The sequence below is a fragment of the Ursus arctos genome, unplaced genomic scaffold (assembly GCF_023065955.2).
Source record: "Ursus arctos isolate Adak ecotype North America unplaced genomic scaffold, UrsArc2.0 scaffold_25, whole genome shotgun sequence".
In the NCBI taxonomy this organism is placed as follows: Eukaryota; Metazoa; Chordata; class Mammalia; order Carnivora; family Ursidae; genus Ursus; species Ursus arctos.
Window position 1 is genome coordinate 23,298,063 of NW_026622930.1, and position 25,539 is coordinate 23,323,601.

Consider the following 25,539-nt stretch of genomic DNA (forward strand, 5'->3'; position numbering starts at 1 on the left):
TCCCAAAAGCTGACCAATCCACTGATGTGTGTACACTAGTGTCAAGAAATGGCCAAGGGAAAGCAGTTTACAGGAGCTGTGGACTTCCACAGGCTGGGGTGTCCACACAAATGTCCACAAGCATCCTCACAGTGCTGGAAGTAGAGAGAAGGGAGGCTGCCCACTGGGAGGCAGATGCCCATGTATGTTCTTGCCCCAGGCCCATGAGCATCAGGTCAGGCCTTCAACTGAGGAGTACCCCTGACTACATTAGGGGAGGAAAAAAAGGCATGTGCTCCATCTCTCCAACAGCCTGTCGTTTCTTGCCCCTGGGGAGAATGAGCACAAGGTTCTTCCCTTGACTTCAGGAACAAATACAGAAACAATCCCGTTAGTTGAGCTAAAGCAAACTTCCAGCGGCGAAGCGGCTGGGCTTCCTCTGTTCTGGGGCTCTTTCCAGCTTTCAGTGTCTGAGCTCTTCAAACACAGGAAGAGATGTCTCCCCACAAAAGGCCAGGTGGTATTAGCTTCATCCCCAACACAGAGCCCATTTATCGGCCTTTGTAGAAGACTGAGCACCGCCCCCCAGCCCTGGTTCTGTTTGCTTTTGTTCTTTGATGCTAACAACTCCAGCTTGCAAGAGGAGCAGAGAGGTAGCTGCTGTGTCAGGTGCCAGCCAGCCCGGAAGGCAGGAGCAGGGAGAGGAGCGGGCTGCAAAGCAGGAAGGAACACGGATGGCACGCCCATGGGCTGGGTCACCATGGTGCCCAAATCCCTTAGAGGCTCTAACATACTTGTAGTGTCTGTGGCTTGAGAAACCAGAGCTTGACTGACCGTTGGGGGAAGAAGGAGTCTACTTGTTACACACGCAATCAAAGATCAGTTCAGACAACAGGGTTTGGTTTGGTTTGGTTAATGCTCTAGGGGTTTTGAGCACAGACATGGGGGTAAGGCAATCTGGGGTTTGAATCCTGACTTTACCACTAGTGATTACAAATACTTTTGTCAAATTGCTTAGTTTTACCTTCCACTTTGGCCACATGAAAATAATGGCAGCAGGGTCAGTTCTGCTAGAAGCACATGTACATTCCGAAAAGTCACCCACACGGTGCAAAATCACACAGTAAAAACCACAGAGCTAATGGGGAAAATCAAGTTGTGACAAGATACCCCAAAACCTTGTCAATGACCCATAATAGAAGATAGGAACCAGTTTTACATGTGTTAAATGGTTAAGAAATATATAAATACTACAATCAGTAGAGCCCTTGAAAAAGACTTGAAGTGTGCTTGTGGAAGCAGGAAGCCTGTGAGTTGTCGCCAAGTAGTGAGAGGAGGATGCGCTGATGCTGGGCGGAGTTGTAACACCAGATGTGCATGGGTGCGGCTCACAGCACACTTGGTAACTGAAGGAGCATGCATGCTTCCGAGGTGTGTGCATTCTGTGGATTTCTACACAGCCTGGTTCAGCAGGCAGCAGTTTTCTGCCTTTACCTCGTGTTTCTTGTGGACAAAATCATGCATAATCAAAGGCAAAATTATTATGCTCAAATCGTTCCCTAATATATCAATCGCATTGGAACAAATTTGCATTTTCAAAACAAGCTTTCTAGCAGAACTGACTGTACCTAATTTATGTGACTGTTATGAGGGTCAGATGAGATGATCCATATAAAGTGCTTAACACAACACCAGGCACAGAGTAAATGTTCAGTAAACACTTACTGAAATTGTTATTATGAATGCCTCTGCTGGCTTGTTGATATACCCTTTGTAAACTGAAAATGCCAAGTTGAGCTCCTATCCAGCTGTTTAAGCCTTGTAAACAAAAGGCATCTCTAGCTAAATAGTACTTCCCAGCATTAGGCCATGAGGCTGGCACCTACAATAGGATCCCACCCAACAGGCTTTAGAAAAGTCTTCATAGCAGGTGGGCAGAGCCAGGAGATAGAGCCCAAATGCCAACTTCCTAGGTAAAGAAAATGGATATCATCCTCCCCAGATGAGCATGACCCACCAAGGAGAAGAGTACACACCTGCATCCCAGAGAACACCAGGAAATCAGGAGACAAACTGACCTATACGAGAGGATGTCCCTCATCTTGGTAGGTTAGAGAGGAGTGCATCACAGGAGGGAAAAGAAATCAGTCAAACCTCATGGAAAAAGAGCTGAGATGAGGACAGCTTCAATTTCCCTGTCTCCTGCAGATAGCACAGGGGTTAAGAGGCAGGGTCTGGAGTCAGGAAGACTTGAGTTAGGGGCGCCTGGGTGGCGCAGTCGTTAAGCGTCTGCCTTCGGCTCAGGGCGTGATCCCAGAGTTCTGGGATCAAGCCCCACGTCAGGCTCTTCCACTGGAAGCCTGCTTCTTCCTCTCCCACTTCCCCTGCTTGTGTTCCCTCTCTCACTGGCTGTCTCTGTCAAATAAAGAAATAAAATATTAAAAAAAAAAAAAAAAAAAAGGAAGACTTGAGTTAAAGTCCTGGCTGTTCTACACACTGTATATGAGCTCAGCCATACTAAATTACATCCCTGCATCCTAACTTGGACTCCATCTGTAAAATGGGGAAAGTCTACCTATCTTATAGGACAGATGTAAAGGTAATAAGGAGCTGATTATGCAAAAGCACAGGGAGGTTGTCTGGCACAGAGGAAGCACTAATCAATATTAGCAAATCATCATTATTACTTGAACCGAGTGGTTTCCATGAGACCAAGGATCTGCCCTCTTTCCAAGAATTCCTTGCTCCCTGGAAAGACTAACTCCTTGGGCTTGTGCCAATTAGAAGAAGGATCTGGGAGAATCAAGTGAGTCTTCTCGGCAGAGGCGAGTTCTGCAAATTTTGTAATTCAGTACAAAGGGCCTTGGAAGGGGAGCCCGCCACCACTACCCACCCCTCTGTAGGGGGTGCTGTTATATGCAGGAAAGAACCCTGCCTTTGGAGTCAGATGCCCCAATTATTTTTGGTTTTCCTATATATTTTTGTTGTGGTGGTAACATACACATAAAATTTACCATCTTAACGTTTTTAAGCGTACAGCTCAGTGACATAAATACATTCACACTGTTGTGCAGCTGTCACCACCATCCGTCTCCAGGACTCCTTGCACCATGTAAAACTAAAACTCTCTTCCCATTAAACAGTAACTGCCCACACCTCTTCCCCCAGCCCCTCAGCCACCACCTTTCTCCTTTCTGTCTTTATGAATCTGACAACTCCAGGAACCTCCTGGAGGCTCCTACGGCATTCATCCTTTTGTGACTAGCCTCTTTCACTGGCATCATGTCCCCAACGTTTACCCATGCAGTGTGCATCAGAATTTCCTTCCTTTGCCACGCTGAATAATACTCTGTTGTATCTGTACACCACACTTTGCTTAGAGAAGCCCAGGTTTTGAGCCCTGACTTTCCAGCCAGCTATGTGACCTCAGGCAACTCATGGCCCTCCTTGAAGCTCTTTTCACTGTCATAGTTAGCATCAAAAGGATTAAATAGAATACCTATTCACAATGATATTATAAAAGAAACTTAAACATATGACCCAGAAGACAAGTGTGTTCATTTTCAGTTATAATCCCTGCTATTTTATGAAGACCTCCTATATGTATGTCACCTATGGCAGCATTGTGTATATATGACTTCATTTAATTCCGATATAAATACTGTTGTTATCCGCACTTAACAAACAAGGAAACCAAGACTCAGGGAAGTTCATACGCCCAAGTTCACATAATTCACATGTAGTGCCCAGGATTTGAACTCTGATTTCTCTGAATTCAAAGTCTTTTTCTTTCCCATACACCATCCATCCATTCCCAATTATTTCTTCCCTTGCTGGTCAACCACCCAAATCTAGATCCTGGGGGTATGGGGGCAAATGTCAAGAAACTGGTGTGGGCCTGCCAATTCCAGTGGCAAGAAATGATGGTCATTAGCCAAGGACACCATCAAAAAAACCCCAAAAAGACAACTTACTGAATGGGAGATGACATTTGCAAATGATATATCCAAGAATAGGTTAATATCCAAAATAAATAAAGAACTTATACAACTCAATACCAAAAACAACAACAACAACAATGAAACAATCCAATTTAAAAACAGGCAGAGGTCCTGAATAGATGTTTTTCCAAAGAAGACCTACGGATACATGGCCAACTGATGCATGAGAGACTATCAGCATCACTAATCATCAGGGAAAAGCAAATCAAAACCACACTGAAATATCACCTTATACCTGTCAGGACGGCTAAAATCAAAAAGACAAGAAATAGCAAGTGTTGGCAAGGATGTGGAGAAAAAGGAACCCTCGTGCACTGTTGGTGGGAACGCAAACTGGTGCAGTCACTATGGAAAACAGTATGGAGGTTCCTCAAAAAATGAAAAATAGAATTACCATATGATCCAGTAATCCCACTACTGTGTATATACCCAAAGAAAATGAAAACACCAATTCAAAAAGATGCGTACACTCCTATGTTTACTGCAGCATCATTTACAATCGCCAAAAGATAGATACAACCCCAAGTGTCCATCGATAGATGAATAAAGAAGATGTGGTATGTACACAACAGAATATTACTCAACCATGAAAAGGAAAGATTTTGCCACTTGTGACAACATGGATAGACCCAGAGTGCATAATGCGAAGTGAAATAAGTCAGAGAAAGACAAATAGCACATGATTCACTCATATGAGGATTTTGAAAAACAAAACAAAGACACAAAAACACAGACTCTTAAATACAGAGAACTGGTGGTTGCTGGAGGGGAGGTGTGTGGGGGGAAGGGTGAAATACATAAAGGGGATTAATACATTTATCCTGATAAGCACTGAGAAATGTATAGAATTGTGAATCAGTATACTATACACTGGAAACTAATATGAGTGTGTGTTAATTATACCTGAATTAAAAAAAAGAAGGGTCAGTAAATATATTAGAGTATCCATGACATCAGAACCCATATTTCAGAGAAAGGATTATAATTTGAGGCAACATATCCAGAACAGAATTTCCCAAAGATACAACACCCAGCAAAATGTGAATAGGGGTTCCTTGCCAACAACGACGACAAAAAAAAATTGTAGTCGAGTAATAAATTTAGAAGCAAGTGAATTAAACAAAAATAAACAAGGTTCTCTGGCTAGACTTCAGAAAGCCTAACCTACACTAAGACACACTGCAAAGTCCAAGAGGGGATACAGTATTCAGGTTTACAAAAGTTTTTGAACACCAGACACTTCTCCCTCCGTAAAATACCTAGTAACATCTCATGGAAAAGAGTTTGAAAAAGGCTGGCTGTGAGGTTCTCAGAACAGCTGGGAAGGCTTTAATTTGCCATAAGCCTTTATCCTCACCCTTTCTGTTCCCATAGCGAGGTCTGTGTCGGGCTCAATTCGAAATAGCTAACGTTTATTGACTGTGATACAGGCCAGACACCGACTTAGGCACTGGAGACTCAAAAAACAAGTGCCCTGAGTGCAGTTAGTAGTAAATCTAATAAACCAAGAGAGTAGATAAACATGATAGGGTGACCCTATATGGCCTATTATTGCACTTAGTGCTAATACGGGATTTAGGGTTGACAGAGAATGCTTCCAAGTTATTTGCTGGAGAAACCTTGAAGTGGTCCCCAGAGAAGGAAGATACATTTCATCATAACTGACCAGGGGTCAAATTGACACCCCTGAGAGTGGGGCTCCCTGGGAGGCATGGCGGCATGAAAGCTTTGAGCTCAAATACCAGCCTTGCTATTATTATGACCTTGTATAAGTTGCTCAAGCTTCATCTGTAAAATGGGGATTACTCTCTCAATTTCACATTTGTCAGGAGGATCGAAACAGGCAAATACAACTAAAATGCCTAATGCTCAGCACATATTAGTTCCGCTTTCTTTAGTGACATTTTTGGAGTAAGGTGTTAAAAAAAAAAAGAGTCTGCAGCCTCATATGGGTTTGGGAAGAAAAGGGGGTTATGACTGATTAGCAGTGTCTGCCATGGGCTTCCGGAGGGGGTCACATATTGACTCATTAGCTGGAGACTTTCAACTAAAATCTTTCCTGAGGGCACCTGCCCTGAGAAATGGAGTTTCTAGTGACCTGGGAACCTCAGAAGAAAGCAAGCAGTCCTAAGGCTCACTACTAAGCCCCATCAACGTTTCTGCTTTCCCTTAAACACTCTGCTGTCTTTCATTTTCAGAAAATTAGCAAGGTTGACTTCTTCCCTGGAAAAGCAGGGTGTGTTGTGATGTGAAATTAGTATAGGATTTGCTCTGCACCTAAAAGAATCATTTTTGAGTCCAAGAACCATGCATGCAGCCTACTAATTAGTACCAGCCCTATTCTGAAGGGTTCAATAAGACCCTGCAGGCCCCCGCAGAAGGAACTCAGAAGGCCAGGCAGGGTGGCATTCCACTGCCAGGAACCACAGAGATCAAGCAAGCAGAGGGGGCGTTCCTAGAAGGGATTTCATATTTTATGTATCAGTAATGTGCCTTTTGAATTAAAGTGTTATTAGTCATCACCATTTTTAATCTTATAAATTCTGTGGTACCATAGCTCAAAAAGCAGTAAGAACACTAAAAAGGGGCTATTTCTGTGATTGTTTCAGAGAAAACAGAGTAAGAGAGACACAGAGGATTTTAGAAGTGGAAGAACTCGACGGTGTCAAGCAGAATCTGTTTAACAAGTTCATTCCATAGACACGTATCCAAATCACGTACCCATGTCTGGGGGCCACGCTGGGCACTAGGGGGATGGCAGGTGAACAAGGCAGAGGTAGGGCGTGCATTCTTGGAGGTTCAGGCCTAGCTGGGGAGATGGGCCACAAATAACCAGATAATTAGTTATGTCATCGTAATTGCGATCCAGGCGATAAAGTGGTACAAGATCCTTTGAGGCTCCGATGAGAGACACAAACCCAAGACCAGGTCATCGACATGTCCATCCCGCTGGACAACATGGACACTAAACCCAGAATTCAGGTCATCCGCGTCACAGTTCACCGCTGTTCCCACTCCGCCACCAGTGCCCTGAGAGGGGGGCTGGGAGACCAATCCGGCACTAAGAAGACAGCGGCGGCAACTGGGAGAGAAAAGCAAGTGGCCACATCTCTTCCAGCTTTCATAAAAGAACAAGAGTAGGCGCCTGGGTGGCTCAGTCGGTTAAGCATCTGCCTTCAGCTCAGGTCATGGGATCATCCCACGGTCCTGGGATCAAGCCCTGTGTGGGGTTCCCTGCACAGTAGGGAGCCTGTTTCTCCCTCTCCCTCTGCTGCTCCCCCTGCTGGTGCTTGCTCTTTCTCTGTCAAATAAATAAAAACTTAAAAAAAAAAAAAGGAACAAGAGCATGAACTTGGAGATTCTGCTGTCTTCCCAGACACTCACTCATGCTTTGTAGCAGTGGAAAATGGTTTCCACTACCCTACCCCAAGTGCTAGAGCCTTCAACAATCAGGACAACAAGGAGGGGAAAGGAGAGCCTCCCCCAAAACCAATTAGAAGGGGCAGAGAATGGGGAGTGTAGACCCACTGCACCGGCTGAGCTCTAATCTATCCGCTGTACTTTGCTTGGGAATTAATCACACAAATCCCTAGATAAATCTGAGGCCGTTATTAGACAACACTAATATCCCCCTTAGAGTAATCCAGACAAACACAGCGAGAGTGGGGGGAGTCCCGAGTGGCCGGAAACCAGACCGCTTGCATGTTCCCACACATCTGCACAAGAACACATGTCCAGGCACTGCCCCCCGCTCCTCGTCCCCAAGCCCATATGTCTGCTTCCCAACAGCACCGTGGGCCTCTGCCCTGACTGCTTCAGGCAAGTGGGGCGAACTGGAAGATGGCAGAACCAGGTCTGGATTCCCTCCCCTCCCCAGCTCTGCCACTGACCTAATTCTCCACAAGAGAGGATTTTTCCTTTTTGGTCCTGCTTGTTTGTAAATCATGCCACCCCAGTGCACACACAGCTTAAGGCGGGCCTCGCTGGGAAGCAGGGAGAAGCCAAGAAGCTTCGAAATGTGGCCCAGCTGCCATTTCTCAGAGACGCGAGTCGGTGGAAGTTCTGTTAGGCTCAGAAGAGGGACTGAGAGGGTAAGGGGGAAAGACACCATGAAGCACGTCCTCATCCTACATTCAGACTCTGCCCTTCACTGACCTAGTGGAGTCGTAGATGCTAACATAACCCAGCAGAACTCTGCCATGAACTTGATGTATGACCTTGGGTGGATTTCTTAATCCCTCCGGATCACTGGTCTCTCTCAGCGACACAGGATATTTGGACGCTGGATTTTTGACCCCTCAAGTATGTTTTAGACCTGCTTAAAAAAAAAAAATCATTAGGAAAGAGGCTGACCTTAGCTGTAGGAAGATGTGAGTGTTCTAACTGCAAAAATTGACCTGGAAAAAAAAAATCAGACCTGTCAGGGAAAAAAATCAACACAAAATGGAACTGACAGCAGCTAAAAATGCACATGGTAAAATTTGTTATTGACTGAAAAATTGAAGGAAGAATCAAACATTCTTGAGAAAATTTAGACTGGCAAATTTGATGTGAGAAAATGAGATGTGGTAGAAATAACAACCACAAAAGAATATTCACAATGGCAGAAGCTATATAGGTAAAATTTGATAGGCACGCCAAAAAATAACTGATCGATGAACCAAATCTGCATTGTAGAAGACACATGGAGCAGAACTGATCTGGTTAAAACTAATTCAGTAAAATAAAAATGAATTGGAAAAATAAATGGTTTAAGGATGCTGGAGAAAAAGTGGATTGAGGAATCATACGAGCTCCACATCATTTGCCTCCAAAAAATACCCCTTTGGTAAAAAAGTTTCGGTTTGTGTAATCCTGACTACACCAACATAGAGTTAAAATGCCTCAAGGTCAAACTGTGCAACCGAAACACCTTAATAAATGCTGGAGAAAAATAAATTATATGATCTCAGAGGTCCATTCCAGTTGCAATTTTTTTTCTGATAGAAGACCAGACTAAAAAGTGAATAAAATTATACAAATACTTTATTCATAGGAGGAAGGTAGCATGGGAACCACCTCTGACCTGCACTAATCATTGTCACACTAATAGATTTTACGTTCTTACAATATATTTCAAGCAATTTAGTAATTTTGGAAACTAGCATAGGATGACTATATTTTTATCTTGCCAAGAAAAAGCAAAAACCCCAACCTGATGCTTTGTATTACCACATTTTCTTTTTTCTTTCTTTTTTTAAAGAATTTATTTATTTATTATTTATTTATATTTATATTATTTATTTATATTTATATTATTTATTATTATTATTATTATTTTATTTATTTTGATAGAGTGTGGAAGCACAGGGAGGGGCGGAGGCAGAGGGGGAGAATCTCAAGCAGACCCCATGCTGAGCATGGAGCCCAAAGCAGGGCTCAACCCCCACGACCCTGAGATCATGGCCCGCGCTGAAATCAAGAGTCGGAAACTTAACCAACTGAGCCAGCCAGGTGACTCTGTATTACCACATTTTCTTAAAAAGGCATTTTAATATCAAGAATTAAAACGGCATAATCTCAAAGTTTAAAAAAAATGAGACTTGACAAGAAACTTCCTACATTATATTTATTTCTCTTATTTTCCTGAAGAATGGTAGAACTCCATTCTCGTCCCTCTGCACGCCTGTCGCAGAGGGTTGATGGGGAAAAGTCTCTGTGCTCCCGTCTCATCACTAACACGGGGACAAAAGATAAAGCTACTCACACTGCCTGAAACATAGTAATTTTTCAATAAATGTTAGCCTAAAACCTAGGAAGCCTAGGGCACTTCGGATCAAGTGGGTTCCAGCCTCAGACTGTACTCCTCCAGGTACGGAGAGTTGTTGACGTGTTCTGGAATATAAATGACCCGGGTAACAATAACTGAAGAATGTGGATGGACCAGGGCAACCCCTCTATTCCTCTCCACCTACCAGGAAAACACGCGTGGCAGGCAGGAGCGCCTGGGAGGGCAGGCGCGAGAAAGTCAGCGCTCAGGGGAAAGGCAGCTGTTTGGAAATGCGGTGGGTGGTCCTCACACTGTATGGCTATTTGGGGAACAAGTGTCTTTGGACTGGCAGCTAACGACACTCCCTGACTTTCTTGTCCTAGCAGTCTTTCATCTTCACCTTCTCCACACAGAGCTTCCTTTAGACAGAGATTCTATCCCCAAATCCTCACCTCTAAGGTTCTGAACTCCAGATGGCGGCGTCCTTGTATATGTCCATTTATCAGCCACGGTCAGTGTCCTTATCCCATCGCACTGAAAGCTTCTCCCTTTCCCCATCCCCGTTCTCCCTCCTTCTCTCCCTCCCTCCATCCATCCGCATGACCCATCAACCATATTCCACACAAATATTTACAAATAAAAGACACAGATCCTGCCAGGATATTAGACTAATCGCACTTGTCTTGTCCTTAGGCCATACAAGTGACAACGAAGAGTTGTCGCCCCCTCCAATGCTTCCTCCCTGTTCCTTCTCATCTTTACCATCACCTCCTCAGAGGGGCCTCCCTGGGTGTCCTTTTTCTCATGGGATCTCCCCCCACCCTGCTCTTGCCGTCTGTGGCACTCATCACAATTATAATTATGCATATATTGGGTTAAGTTTTCCACAGCTATTTTCCTCTAACTTGTAAGCTGCACTGAGACAGGCACTACAGCTGTTCTGACCACCACACACTCTGCTCAGGAACCCGTGTTGTGTGGCATCAGCCAGTTCTCTTGGGCCACCTACCCCTTCTCAGCGTGATGTACGGGACTGGATGCCAGACTGGGAGTTAGAATACCCGGGCTCTAGTGCCAGGGCCCCAGCCACCTGCTGGCAGAGTGGCCCATTGTAAGTCACCCCGCACTTATAATACTCTGGTGGATGCTATAGGAGTCCAGCAAGGGCCACTTCATCCAGATGGAGCGGGCTGGGTATGGGGTCCCAGGAAGAGGTGAGGTCTGAGCCGAAATCTGACGGAGGAGTAGAAATCGGTTGGGTGGATAGTTCCTCGGGTCCAGGCCTGTAGGAGGTTGGTGATTGGAGGTGAGGGACAGGATAGCAGGCTCTCTTAGGCGGAGAGTGAGTCTGGGGGACGGGCTGAACTGGAGAAATGCAGGGTCTGAGCCACGGTTTGTTGTCTGCTGTGTGTAACACTTTCACTTCCACGGTGCTCCTCTATTATGTTTCCTTGTTGTCATAATAACCATGACATTATCATTTCATCCTAAAAATTGTTGAGAGGCCCCACTTGAGAATGAGCTCTTGTGAAACAAACCTCTCCTTAGCTACATATTGGCTTTAAAAAAATCAGTGGTGTAGGGGAAGGGAAGAAGGGACCAAGAAGAGACAAACAGGTCCCTGGAGGCTAAATGAACCCCCTGTTCTGTTTCAGGAGTTCACGTAGGACAGCCATGGATTTGGGGCTGTGTAACTACCTCCCATGCAGCATTATGGCTGAGAGCACGTGCCCTGGAACTCAAATGCCTGCTTGCAATGGAGAATGACTGGCAGTGTGAACTTAGGCAAATAAGTGTATGTCTCTGGACCTCAGCATTTCCATCTGTGAAATGCGACTACCACAGCACTTCCTCAGAGAACAGTTGTGAGCATTACATGAGCTCAGGTGTGTAAGGGGCTTAGAACAGTGCCCGGTGCGCAGATAGTCCTAACTAAACGGCTAGCAGCGACCGTCACAGAGCCTGATGCAGGAATCAATAGCTACAATGGTTCTCATCGGTTGAGCATCTTGTTATTTGACAACAATCTGCTTCCTGCTTTGCCTTCATTATCTCATTTAATACCTGCAAACACCGTATAGGGTAATCACCCGCTTTTGCACCCAGGCTTGTTTCTTAGGCTAGTAGGTGGCTTTCTCTCTTCAACCCTAGTTCCCTCATCTACAGTCAAGAACAACAGAACCTCCCTCATAGGGGTAGTTGAGAGAATTAAAGGAAGTTATGTTTGAAAGCACATAGCCCAGTGCCCGACATGAAGAGTAGTAGTAGTAGTAGTAGTAGCAGTTCTTCTTTCTTCTTTCTTTCTTTCTTCTTCTTCTTCTTCTTCTTCTTCATCATCATCATCATGATTAAATTGAGTCTATCAAAATAAGCAAGTGATAAATCATAAAATTTCCATGAAATTAAAATGGCATCATGGAGGCCATACTCAGTACTAGGATTAGAGCCAAGCACAAAGCCAAACTCAGCCCTGAGCCTACCAGCTTCCCCTTGTGATTTACAGCCAGCAGACTCAGGCTGGGACAGCCAGCCTGAGCACAGGGTCCAGAAAAATCCCTGGGCCTCCTGTGATTCCTTGGAGTGTCTTCAGCGCACCCTTGAACTTCACTGAGTCTTTGTCTGCCAGGCTCGAAGAGGGACCCCTGAATGCACAGGGCACTGCTATACTATGCTTCCCTTTCCAAGGTACCCATCACCTGATCATTGCTTGGCGAATTGGGCAGCATGAAGGCGTGCCTGTCTCGTTCACTGCTCTACCCCCATGCTTCTGCTGACACACAGTAGGTCCTCAGTAAGTGCTCACTATTGTGGAAGGGTGTGGGAAGAATGCCTTTGGAATAACATCATCACTAAGAGACTTCATGTGAACATGCACGCTCACGCAGGCTCCATTTCTTGGTTCCCATCACACGCCAGCTGGGCCCCTAACACCTCAATTTCTTCTGCTGAGAAAAATGTTCGAAGGCGTTCCCCCTCCTCCCGAGGCTCCCCATTCTGACTTGCGCTGGGTAAGCAACTTCAGATTGCTGAACAGCAACACACAACACAGCTGGGCGAAAATTCCTGTGTCCTGAAATTCCTGGAAAACGGTGATGCATGGCAAGCATTCGGAGAACGGACACAGCACCACCCCCAGCCCCAGAGCATCAGAGACAGGAGGAAGGCAGAAATCAGACAACTAGAACGGAACCTCAGTTTCCTTAAGGAATGATTTCGCTTCCTTTCCAAACACCCCACCCCTGGCAGAGGTAGAGAAGTCGCAAGTGAATTAATTACCAGCATTTACATCACTGGCTGCCGAGCCAGGGGCTACCAAAGCCCCCATCGTGGGGGATCTTGCTCTTTCAGCTTCCAGGGACCAGAGTCAGAGGATCTCTCACTCAATCCCAGGAGAAGGTGTGTGGCTTTGAACTGAGCACCATTGCCGGTGTCATCTAGAGCTTGAAGTCCAACTCCAAGAAAAACGTGGACAAGGCATTTCATGTGTAACTCACATGGTCTCAAATGCAGAGCACAAATAAGAATGCCAACTGGCTGATCTTGGGCAAGTCACTTCTTTTTCTTTGGGTCTGTTTCTTTCAGATCTTTGAGTTGTTGATTCCCATGGGATTCTCATGTTCTGGGAGCCAAAAGTCCATCATGAGAAGAACATCCAAAACCCTCTGTTTCATCATCTCTATAGGAGACCTCACTTTCTGTTTGTAGAAGTTTTCTTAAATGAACAGCATACTACATTGAAGGTAGAAGAAAGGCCAATGTGAATAGTCTTTGAAACTAAACTACGCAATCTTGCGATGCTGTTCTTATGTTCAAATGGGTGCCCCAACTTCCACCAAGTTATTTATTGACCAGTGAAGAATTTTAAGGAACTTTCCTTTATTCCTAGTTTCCTTCTACATCTCTGGTCATCCACTTTCATCGAGCTCACAGATTCCTTTTTTCCTACTATCTAAATATTAAGGTTCCCGAAGGTTCTGCACCTTCTTCACCTCTCAATTATATTCTTTGCCTAGAGACCTCATCCACGTGCAAGCCTTCCCTCACCCGCACAACAACCCTGATGTCTGTCCCCAACCCCATCCTCCCCCCAACACCACCACTGCCCCCACCTGTCTCTGCACAGCTCCTTGCAAGCATGTTACAGAGTCAAAAGAGAAGGTGGGGTGTGGACAAACCAAAATTGATTATTACCTCGCTCTTGCCTTTGCTCCAGATCTGTTCCTCCCACTGACATTCTTGACCTAGTTATACCTACAACCAGTAGGGCATGTCATTGAAGTTCCTCCTTCCCCTTTTCAAGAATAATTGAGGGACACCTGGGGGGCTCAGTTGGTTAAGTGTCTGCCTTCCACTTAGGTCATGATTCCAGGGTCCTGAGTAACTATATATAATCAACTAAAGAGAGATCAAGCCCCGCGTTGGGCTCCCTGCTCAGTGGGAAGTCTTCCTCTCCCTCGCCCTTTGCCCCTCCCCCCACTGTGTTCTCACTTGCTCTGCTCTTTCTCTCAAATAAAAACTCTTTTTGTAAAAAAAAAAAAAAAAGCAATTGATACTAATTAGTAATAATGGCTAATAGTCACTGAATGCTTACTATGTGCCACGTATTGTTCTAAGCATTCTAAGTGTGCTATCTCATTTAAACTTTGTAGCAATCCTAAATGGTGGGCACTGTTATTACACCCATTTCACAATGGAGAAGTTGTCCTTTGTCCAAGTTTGCACAGATAGTATGTGGCAGAGCCAGGCAGCCCGAGTCCAACAACACTCAAAGTCACTTCCTCGCAAATTATTAACTTCCTCTCCTTAACATCTCTGCAGTTGACCTTTCCTCCATCCCTACTGCTCCTGTACAGGCTCTCTGTCAACAAAACCACCCAATAGCCTCCACCTGGCCTTCCTGCTTTAAGCCTTCCAATCACCGGCCAATCCATCATGCAAACTGCCCCTAGAGCCATCTCCTTAAAATTCAAATCTGTTATTACTCACCTGAAAAATGTCCAATAGCCCCCAACTGCAGGAAAAAATGATGTTCCAAACCCTCACAAAGCACCAAGACCCATCCTGCCTAACTCCCCTTAGTATTTGCCCATTGGCCTCAGTCCTTCAATCCAGCCGCATTTACTACTGCAAACTACTGGTTCACAAGGCTGCCCTGAAACGCCCTTCTCCCCCCCCCCACGCAGTCTACCAAACAAATCTTCCAAGTCCAAGTGTGAAATGTCCTCCCACCCCAAACACGGTGGGACGCTCCCTTTTGAGCTACTCTCCTTACATTCTACCTCGTACTTCAGCAGCTCCAATGCGTGCTGTACCTCCTGGCTTGACAGGCTTCCCAACTAGACCACAAGCTCCAGTTGGGCAGGGACCTCGCCGATACATAACAAATACTCCCTCCACGGATGTCAGAAGAGTGTACTTATTCCAGTAAACAGATGACCTTTGTAAATGCTTAAAGATACCTCAAAGACTGTTCTCTTCCACACTCCAAAATTGCCCCTGCAGATGTCATGATTTTATGGTGAAAGGAGCTCTGAGATAGTATTAGTAATTCCAAACAGTGAGGGCTCTGAAGGAGGGAGGTAGGACCAGAATGTGTTCCCGTGGGGCCCTCCAAAACCTGCTGGCCAAGTCAACCTAGACCACCACACACAGGGCTGAAGACAGAGAAGAGTCCGATACACATGCCACCGGCACCAGCCTCCACCTGAAAGCTGCAAGCCCCCAGGGGGTGAGCAATTGTAACAGGAGACCAAGAGCAACTATAATCAACTAAAGAGAGATCAACGTAAACCTGAGTATTAATCAGCGGCCTCCAAACCTTTCTAAACAAACTCCCTATTAGAAAAAATAATTTTAGTGTGTTCTTCCAAAAGATGTGTATTTATTTACAAATAATTTGCGAATAAGTTAGCTATACATTTCATTATTTCTTTCCCATATCCCCAAAGAATGGTCTTTCATGTGCCCATTTTAAGGCCAGTGACCTCGAGAGTCATCTTCCCACCCCACCCCCCCCGAAAGCCAGAGGACGAACATGATCAAACAAGGGCGGTCCTGCAGGCTGAGATCCCCAGAAGCATGGTGTCCTTGGTCTGAAGGCCCATACGTACACAGCAGCACACACTGACAGCTATCACTCCAGCACCCACTGCATCCCCTCCGGGGACGGAGGGACGCATGGTCCAACAGCTCTAGGATCAGGATTCTTTCTCTGTAGCTCTGATCTCTCAACCCTCCCGCTCAGTGTCTACTCCCTCCTCTTCATGGCAGCTCTTCTGATATCCGAGGACAATTATCCTCCCCAGTGAGCCTCGTCTTCTCCAGGGAATCCACACAAGCTAATGGGGCCTCTCCATCTCCACTGACAACCACATGTCTGCCTCAAACAGCCACTGCACAAGCATTTACATGGTCCCAGGCTGGCTGCTGCCTGTAATTGTTACAGGAAACCATTGGTTTGTAAACAAACAAGGAAGTCTTTTCTGTCTTCAACTGGATCAAATCAGGTAGAATGTGTATGTGCTTGGCACAAATTCAATGAAAACTGCCCCACAGGACACATGCCACTTTTTCCATTAAAAGAGAGAATGTGTTTCCAGCGGTGGCCCATGCCACTGCAGTCCAACTCATATCTGACACACTGGTTAAATTATTAAACAGATATTACTAAACTCACATTGTTAGGAACCTGCATCCATGCATCAGATGTGCTAGTGAGCATGTGACACATATGTATGCGTATAAAACCTGAAAGCACTCGCACACACACATATAATGTGCTCTATTAATGCAACATTTATTGAGCACCTGCTGTTTGTCACAAACGGAAAACATGCAGTTTAGCACACAAGCCCGTACGTGCAGTAATTAACAAAGGGAAACAGTATTCCCTCAGTTTCCGGTCTCAGAGTTCTCAAAGAGAGTACCTCCTTACATACACTCCTGCAACAAGAATCAGGAAACTCAGCTGAGTTACCGCAGCTTGCATTTAGAATATGAAAGGCAAAGGGAGCAAAAGGACACGTGAAAACACAGCCACTGGTTATATATTCTACATGGGGGAGAAACGGCCCCCACCTGCATGAACACAAGGCTGAACACTCCACATCAGGAGGAGCGAACTGCAAAGTTCCTACAGCCACTACACTCAACCATCTGCCCACGTGGCAGTTCTTACATGACTATGTGAGATGGCCATGCCCACTTCCCAGCACATGCGTGTGGTCCATGAAGCCTGGGGGGACAATGAGACCACGGAATAGAAGCCTGTGACTCTGGGTACATTTCAAGCTTAGATTCAAAACGATCTGTGGGCTTTGCTCTTAAAAGTAAACTATTTTATGTTCTCTCTCGCTCTAAAAAAAAAAAAAAAAACTATTTTAGAGGTGCCTGGGTGGTTCAATTGGTTAAGTTTCCAACTCTTGATTTTGGCTCAGGTCATGATCTCAGGATCATGAGATCGAGCCCCACATCAGACTCACGCTGGGTGTGGAGCCTGCTTAAGATTCTCTCTCCCTCTTCTTTTGCCCCGCCCCCAACCCCATGTGCTTTCTCTCAAAAAAATAAAATTTTTTTAAAAAGTAAACTATTTTAAATCACCAAATTATGAGATGAGTTCTCCTTTCTTTGCCGCAGTGTCAGTAAAATGACTATCAATGAGGAGGTGGCTGAGCGCCAAGATAGCCTCACCCCCTTTAGGGTGCAGAGAGTTTGTTTGGCAGGTTTCCAGTCAATGTCAATGTGGGAGCAACATCTTCCAGCTCTCCCTAATCCCGCTCCCTAGGAGACTTCTGCCCAACAGGGCCAAAAACATGGGCTACCCAGGGCAACCTGGAGGGATGGAAGCATTTTTGGATAAGGGCATTTGCTTCAGGGCCAGTTTCCAGGAGCAGCTACTCAATCCTGCTTCATCTCATGACCTTACCTTTTTCTTTAAAACTATCCTGTTAAAATTTTTAGCAAAACCTTGAAATCCGTTGGGTTGTCCAACCCTGGATGCCAGGATAGGCCTGTTAAGCTAGTCCAATCCAATTCCACTTTATGCTACTCCATGGCATTCTAGAACTTCTCATCTTACTATCGAGCTATTAGAGATTTCCGGGGGGGGGGGGGGTCAGGGGAGGGGGTCCCTGGGAAATCAGAGATGCTGCAAAGCTAGCTGGGTATGAAGATGGGGCATCTTAGGGGGATGAAATGAGGCACAGACAATAGAGCCAGAGATGGGGCCAACCATGACTCTTTCAGAGGGCAAGCTCCCTAGGAACAAAATGACTGGAGCGTGAATCACCTGCTTACCTCAGAGTCTCTTCCCACATCAATCCCTCCTACATTGTTTAAGATTAATCACAAGCAGTTAATTCTAAATAACTCAGTGGTTTGTGTACCACCAGTGCCTATTAGAGAATCCCTTATGAATTTTTCTTGACACAAGAGTTAACTCTTGCAAAGCATCATCCAGAAATGTTATGACCCATCCATCCCCTCACCCGCATGGCCCGCTGCAAAGGTCAGACTGCTTTAATTAGAATGGGGACCAGTGAGGAAGTGGCTAGAAGATGACTGCAGCCCCATGGAGGAAGAGCTGGCTCCCTGATCCTCAGCAGTGACCAGAGATACGTTAGGCTGCCCTGAGAAGCACTGAGCCCCAGCCGTCACTGCAGTTGACGAGGGTTATTTTGGAGAAGAGGAGGAATGTCTTACACAGTGGAGAAGAGGATGGGAAAAGAGTAGTTGGACCCAATGACACTGAAAATCCCCTCCAAAGTTATCATCCCATGATTCTTGACAATGTATTCTTGACGATGCACTTGGTTTCCAGTGCATTACACAGGCCAAGCCATGATAGAGGGTGATGTAAATGTCTTACTGTCCTCCACATGGGTCATGGGATCTGTGCTTCATCCCTCACAGAATATTTCTTCTCCAGCACCAGAGTCCCCTCAGATTTCCGTGTGGCTCCTTAAAAGTGAGAAGGGCCTCCCAGCACATCGCCTCAGCCGGAACTCCACCCTTGCCTTTCCTGACCTAGACGCAGCAAGTATACTAGGTGACGATTAGTCTTTCAGGAATCCCATGGGTGAGAGGCTTAACAGCCTTTAAACCCACCCTTCCCCATTCCTTTAGCTGTCCAAGGCTAACCATGCAAGAGACAGGACCCCTTCCAGAAAGGGAAGAAGCCTGAGGGAATGAGGAGGAAGGAAAAAATCGTGAGAGTCTGGCGAGCTCCCTGCCTTGCCAGCCCTGTTCCACTGTTTGGATCGCAGACACGTGATGTCAGCCTGGCTGGTCCCTCCTCACAAGGGTGGGTATCGTTTTTATTTTAAAGCAATTTATTAACTAAAGAAGCTCTACACTCTCTCACTGTACTTTGTCTATTTTCCAGGGGCTGCAGACAACACATTCCCAATAACACCTGGAGGAGACGTTATAGAATTGCCTGGAACGCACTACCTGAGAGAGCGAAGACACCAGCCTTAGCACTGCTGACAACCATGGGACTATTGAAACTCTGTCTTCTAAGAACCTTGCACCTGCAAACAGAACCACTTCAGGAGAACCAAACTGGCAGACAAGGGGCAAAAATGTCAGGAGAAGATCCGATGCATAGAGTCTCACGAGAAACTTGAAGGAAAAGCTCCTCAGAATCATCTTAGGTAACAAAGACACTTCAGTCAGAGCCTCTGTAAAACTAAAAGGATCCTAAATGCATTTCGTAGCCTAAACCGGGAGTTTCCCATTGCCTCACGTTCCTGCCTTTCTTTCATTTCCACCCTCCCGAGGCCCTTGCGTACCCTCGCAAAGTACAGCATTCCCCCCACCCCCCACAAAAGAGCTGATATGTTCACAGTTTCTAGGACCACATGCAAAGTAAGTTTTATCACAGAGCAGAGCTGGGCGGTTTGACTGGATGACTGGGAGATCAACTTGTTTTTAAAAGCTTGCTAGTACTGGTTCCTGAGTTAAAAAAAAAATTTTTTTTAATTGGAAAATACATTATTTAGGAACATTGTGGACAGCGGTGGAGGTCTGAGAGCAGATATAGATGATGACACAGTTAAAGGGGGCCCCGTATTGCTTTTAAATAGGTCACCCAAAGACATCAATTTCTGGAGAACAACAGCAGTAATGACAACCCACTGGCACTGTCAGTTTCCAAATAGATCATGGAGACAGGCCTGCAGAGCCATGCTTTGTCCCTCTCCTCTGTCAGCCACAGCCTGTCACCTGTAACACAGCCCCCCAGCGAGCCGCAGGGAACCAAACATCCCAACTTCAGCGGGAAAAGCTCAGGAGGGGGATGGGGGTTCCCCCTCTTCTGACACACCAGCATGTTCCTCTGCATCGACAGCAAACATTTCCAAACACGTCCTCTCTACGCACTGGATATCCTAGACGCCTTCCCCTGCCTTCCCACACGATATTCCTAGATGCCCTTCATCCTCCACGCTCCCTCTCCACGGCTCTTCCTGCCCTGCTGGTTAGGAAATGAAGGAAAATGTGTCTGTGATGAAGGGTCATAGGTCACTGGGGACTCACAGGTACACCCAGAGCAACATTGCTGTCACTGGGCAGCAACAAGTCTGAACAGAGACGGAGCCACAGCAGTGGGGTTGGAAGCTTATGATAATGGGGATTCCTTAAGAAAAAAAAAACACGAATACAAAATTTGTATTCCCACCTTGGAAGGGACCACGTAAGTGAGGATGTATGAAAGGTCTTATTTTGTGGTGAGTCCGCCTCTGTAATGGTCTCCCCTCCCCCACACACAAAGGAAAAGAGAAAAATAAACTCGGAGAAAGAGAGTTTGGTTTTGTTGCTGTGAAGACACTCAGAAGGCAGCAGCAGGGCAAAAAGGAGTCTGACGGTGTAATCCAGGGGCTCCATCTTTTACCGCCAACCCTGGATGGGGCGCTGCGCGATTCCTGGTACTTGGGAAACCAAAGGTTAGGTCTGAAGAGGTGATGCCATCCAGCGACGCTCCATTCGGTGTAGCGCAGTGCACGGTGCTCTGAGGGCCTCGGGACCCGTGGGTCCAACCCCCGGTCACTTCACTTCAAACCAGCGTCTTGAGGGTGGGAATCAACCACTCAGAGACATTCATTTCATTCTCTCGCATTCTCTCATATTCTCTCTTTTTGTCTGCCTGGGAGGAGCAAGGCTCCCGGGACTGACCAAGCTGATAACCTCCTACACCAGGAGTTTGACATTTTGCTTATCACCAGCATCCAGGGAGGCAACGCTCCATTTCACGATCGAGACACAGGCCATTTGTGTTAATGAAGGGAGGCTAGGAGCAGAAATAAAATGCCATGTTGGGGATCTGGGTTTCCAGGTCTCAGAGACACCTGCCAAACAGGCAGCATCCAAGCTTGCCCTCGTACCCACAACAAGTTCACCGGCACCTCGGGTCTGAGTCCCCTCACCTATTCAGTGGATGATAAAGGCTGCCCGACCTGCATCACTGGGTTGCTCTGGGGGCCAGAACACCACACGTTTGCAAAGAGGTCCGAATACAGTCCAACAGGCACGACCATTATCAGTGTCCCAGTGCTCTTTGGCAGGGGCAAAATGGCAACAAAACTGGATTCCCCTCCTTTTATCTCTGCCATTTCTCAAACTGGGGTGAAGGAAAATGGCGGAGGCGGGGTACTCACAGGGAAGCTCCAACCTTCTGTGAAACCAAACTGGCACACAGTTCATTCTTACAAGCACCGGGAGACCAACAGCCCAGAGTCCGGACATGTTCTTTCCCAAAGACTGTGTAGATGACTCAATACGTTTCATCTTATTTCATGCTCTCGACAACTCCATGATGTAGGATTTCTTATCCCCACTTTGCTGCAAGGCAGAGTGTTTTGGTTACCTGTGGGCTCTGAAGCCAGCTTGCCCGGATACAAGCCCCAGCTTTGCCTCTTATTAGCCGTGTGACCCTGGAGGAATTATTTAACTCTTGTCCTTGTCTACAAAATGAGAGTGACGGTGTATTGAGTGGTTGTGAAGTTTATGAGAGTTAATTCCTGGAAAGCAGTCAATATGTACAGACATGGAACAAGTACTCCTTGAGTGTTAGCTGATATTATTATTATTATTATTATTATTACTACTATTGATGAGACTACTGAAGCTTCTAAAACCTTCTCCAAAGACACACAACTTGTCAGTGGACAAGCCCAGATTTAAGTCCAATCTTTTTCACTCTAAAAGCCATGCCCTTAACACCCACACTAAACCTTATTCAAGTTCCAGATTTCTCTGCTCCTCATTTTCGTCTGTAAAATGGCACTAGGGAATGGTATCAACCACACAGGAGTGCCTTGAAGATTAGATGAGACAATGTATATAAAGCACCCAGACTGTCAGGCACATGGTGGCACTCAGTAATAGTAATACTAACATCATTATTAGTTTTAGCCAAGAAAGGATACCTGACCCTCACAGCCCTGCCCCAAAGCCTCTCACGCCAGCTCTACCTCTGGGCCTGTCGCACAGGACACACACTGCAGGACAATAGGAGTCATCGGGGAGGGCATGTCAGTCCTATCCTCCAAGCACAGCCCCGGCCCATCTCTTCTGTCCTGTGAAGGGGGCAGAGGACCCAGCTGATGGGCAGCTGCCCCAGGAACTGGAAACCATCTTTCCCAGGCAGCCTGCAAGGGGAGATAGGGGCCATGAAGATAATTAGCCCCCAGTGCCGGGCCTGTGGTGTCTCATTACCAAATGCAAATGCAAGCTCACGTGCCACTCCAAGGCTCTTGGCAAAACGCCTGCGTGACCCTCAACTCTGCTGAATTCGGACGAAGCATTTACCCGGCGTGCACCCCCTTTGCAGCCTGCAGCTGGTGTGCAGACTGCACAGGGAGAAAGAAGACTGTTCTCACCCCCACTGAAGGGGGAACAAGGGAAAGGGGTCTTATTTCTTTAAAGGAGGCAGAGATGCTACTGGGGAGGGGGGGCATAAAAAAATTGCTCTTCCCTCGGCAGTTAAAAGAGGGATAATTGGTGCAAGTGGCGGGCGGCCGCTCTGCCATTTAGTATACAGCATACCCAGGAAATCTCACTTGGTAATCAGGAGAAGAGGAGGAAAAAGGAGCAATCAGACCCCTATTCAGGCTCCGTTTAGCGACAGCCCCTGCTGGCTGGCTGGGCTGGTCCCACCTAACGCCTGAATGCTGGGTGGGAATCAAGTCTCCGAAGCCACAGTTCTCTTTTGTGCATGTTGTAAGGCCTCCCGTCTGTGCCACCGTCTCCACACCAGGGAGAAGGATTCTGCAAGGAGACAGTCTTTACTCTCTGATTACTCACCACTCCCCTCAGCCCCCACCCCCAGGCCAGACAGGGGTGACACAGGTTAGGGACAACAATGCCATGTTACAATTCTGGCAGGAAGTGCACTGGGAGGGGAATGAGAGATGTTTGAGTTCTTACACAAATGCCCAGAATAGAGGGATCAGCTGGGGCCAGCATCCTTTGTTTCTGGCCCACGGTAAATGCTCAGGGGCAAGCAGTCTCTTGGTGTACCATTCCATCCCAGTTCTGGCTTTGATAAATGGGAGAAGAGTCACAAAATTCTCAATGAAAAGAAAAGTAACTGAAACCCACTTTCAGGAAGGCATACCAAAGCCACACAGCGGTGTTGAGCCATCAATCCAACCAACCTGGGTAGGGTATCAGTTTCAGACAGCAGGAGGGATGGGAAAGGGAGGCCCTTGGGTACCACTCGACAATGTGCTTGTAATAAGGCTCGGGCCCCCACCACTGACACCCACCCCTATACCTCACTGTGAGATCGAAACACCTGAAAACTTCAGAGCTGAGACTCCAGACAGCAGCTTCTGGTCTGGGCACCTGCCCAAGGCAGCAGGAAGAAATAGCAGACAATGAACTTTTTTTTTCCCCAAGTGAATAAGACCTCATGAATCTTCACTGAATGAACCTAAAAATGTGGACATACAAGTGGTATGTGACGTAAGCTGGCCCACGTAATGAGACTTGGAAGGAGAAATCAACATGTGATGCCTTCTCCATCTTTCCCTGGCCCTACCCCACCGGCAACAGGCTGACGTCACGCTAAATGAGCTCTTCAGTAAGCCTGGTCCCGAAACGTACACACCTTAGAAGTGAATCAATTCTTCCTGACCGTTAAGACTGTTAAGAAATTCAAAGCATGCACATTCATAACTAAGAATGGTTTAAAAATAAACACTCAATTTTAAACTCATTTCAAGGTAATAATAAACTCTCAATGACCCATGCGGGGATGGTTCTCTAGGGGGAGCTCAGGATACCTCTTCATTGCCCAATGAACTCCCAGGCTACCCATAACGGGACAGACGGGGCTAGACCAAAACCAGTGAATACGCTATGCGGTAGCCCGACTATCTTCCATGACAGGTATGCATAATTTTAAAATCATTTTGAACTATCTGTCCTTCTTCTGTCCTCCAAGACCCTTACTAAAAAGGCAAGATTAAACGTCAACATGAACAAGTCTGAAGTTGAGCACCAAAACATTTTATTTATAAACCTAACACCTAGAAGTAAAACTCTGGGACCTCTTCTCCATCACATGCTAGAATGTTCAATGTGACCGTTAATTAGGTTGGGAGTCTTGGAATGAAGTTTTCTCAAGCAGGCTGTGTGGAGTTCAGCCTGCAGCCAGAGAGAGTGACATTTCACCACATGATAGAAGACCATGACCTCTGACCCTCCAAGCCCAACTTGCTCATGACAGCTATCTCCAGTGTCTTGTGGGTCTTCCCTAGAGAAATACCCACTGGGGGATCAAAACAGCCCAAAGCACATAAAGGAGATGGGCCCATCTGTGCATTCTTCCCAGGGTGCAGCGTGGAAACATTTTGGAGCCATCAAGGCATGGAGAGCCAGACAGGCCAAGCAAACATCAATGCCGCGGGCATGCAAGCAGCTAATGGACCAGAGAGAGCGCCTCCAACAGGCCCCGACCACATCCATCCAAAGCTGCAGGAGCCCTCCCAGCTCGTCCTGCTCCTGAACTGCTAAAGCATGAACTACAGAACGGATCTTCCAACCTGGGTACAAGCCCTCACACGATCACATGTCAAGGCCTCTCCTACAAATGGGGACAATCAGATGCCTGGTCCACAGGACCCACCGCTGGGAATAAGTACCTGGCTTTCAGGTCTATGACATGTGTAGTTGAAAGGGGGCAGGGTGGGCAATGGCTGCACCCTCACTACCCACTTCACCACATCATCTTTAGGAAAATGGGGGGGGGTTATTTAGGTTATTTATTTAGGGTATGCACATCTGCTTGACAATTAGCAGCTGCTGTAATTTTTTCCCCTTAATATTTTACAGGTGAGTATCCTCCCCTCACCCCCACTTACTACCTAAGAATTAACTATGTGTGGAGAGAGAGATCTTTTCTAAAAGCCTGCGATGCGATTTTTGTCATTGGTTAGACATGATGACAATTACCAGGATCAACAGGCTGCAAGTTATCAACAGTGAATTCTGCTATATCCCCCATCACCTACACTCCCCTCAACCTTTGCACTGCTCTGTTCCAAGCCAACCAAGTGTTACTGTTCCTACAGAGTTCATTTACTCTATTTATGTATCAGGAGACTAAATGAGCTGTGCTGTGTGTTTGCCTTCTTCGGATAGAAGTATCAATCCACAGCCCCTAGACGATCTGAACCCTGCAGAAAGAACTATTATTAAAACATCCATGTTGTATTTCGCTATTTAAAAAATTGACTGCCTACAATCTGCTCTAAAGAAATGTCGCTGGAGACCTGAAACATACACAGACACACACACACAGACACA

General features: G+C 46.3%; 1 protein-coding gene across 12 annotated transcripts in view; it reads right to left on the reverse strand.

Moving 5' to 3' along the window:
- The window catches only part of NRXN3 (neurexin 3), a 1,447,961-nt gene that overhangs the window by 1,419,429 nt on the left and 2,993 nt on the right, over positions 1 to 25,539 (reverse strand). Inside the window, exon 2 of one of the 12 annotated variants that reach the window (XM_057318697.1) lies at positions 13,389 to 13,403. The exons of the other annotated variants lie outside the window; for them this stretch is intronic. Coding sequence (XP_057174680.1) covers positions 13,389 to 13,403 — 15 coding nt within the window. The remainder of the gene's footprint in view (positions 1 to 13,388; positions 13,404 to 25,539) is intronic. 12 annotated transcript variants of the gene reach the window in all.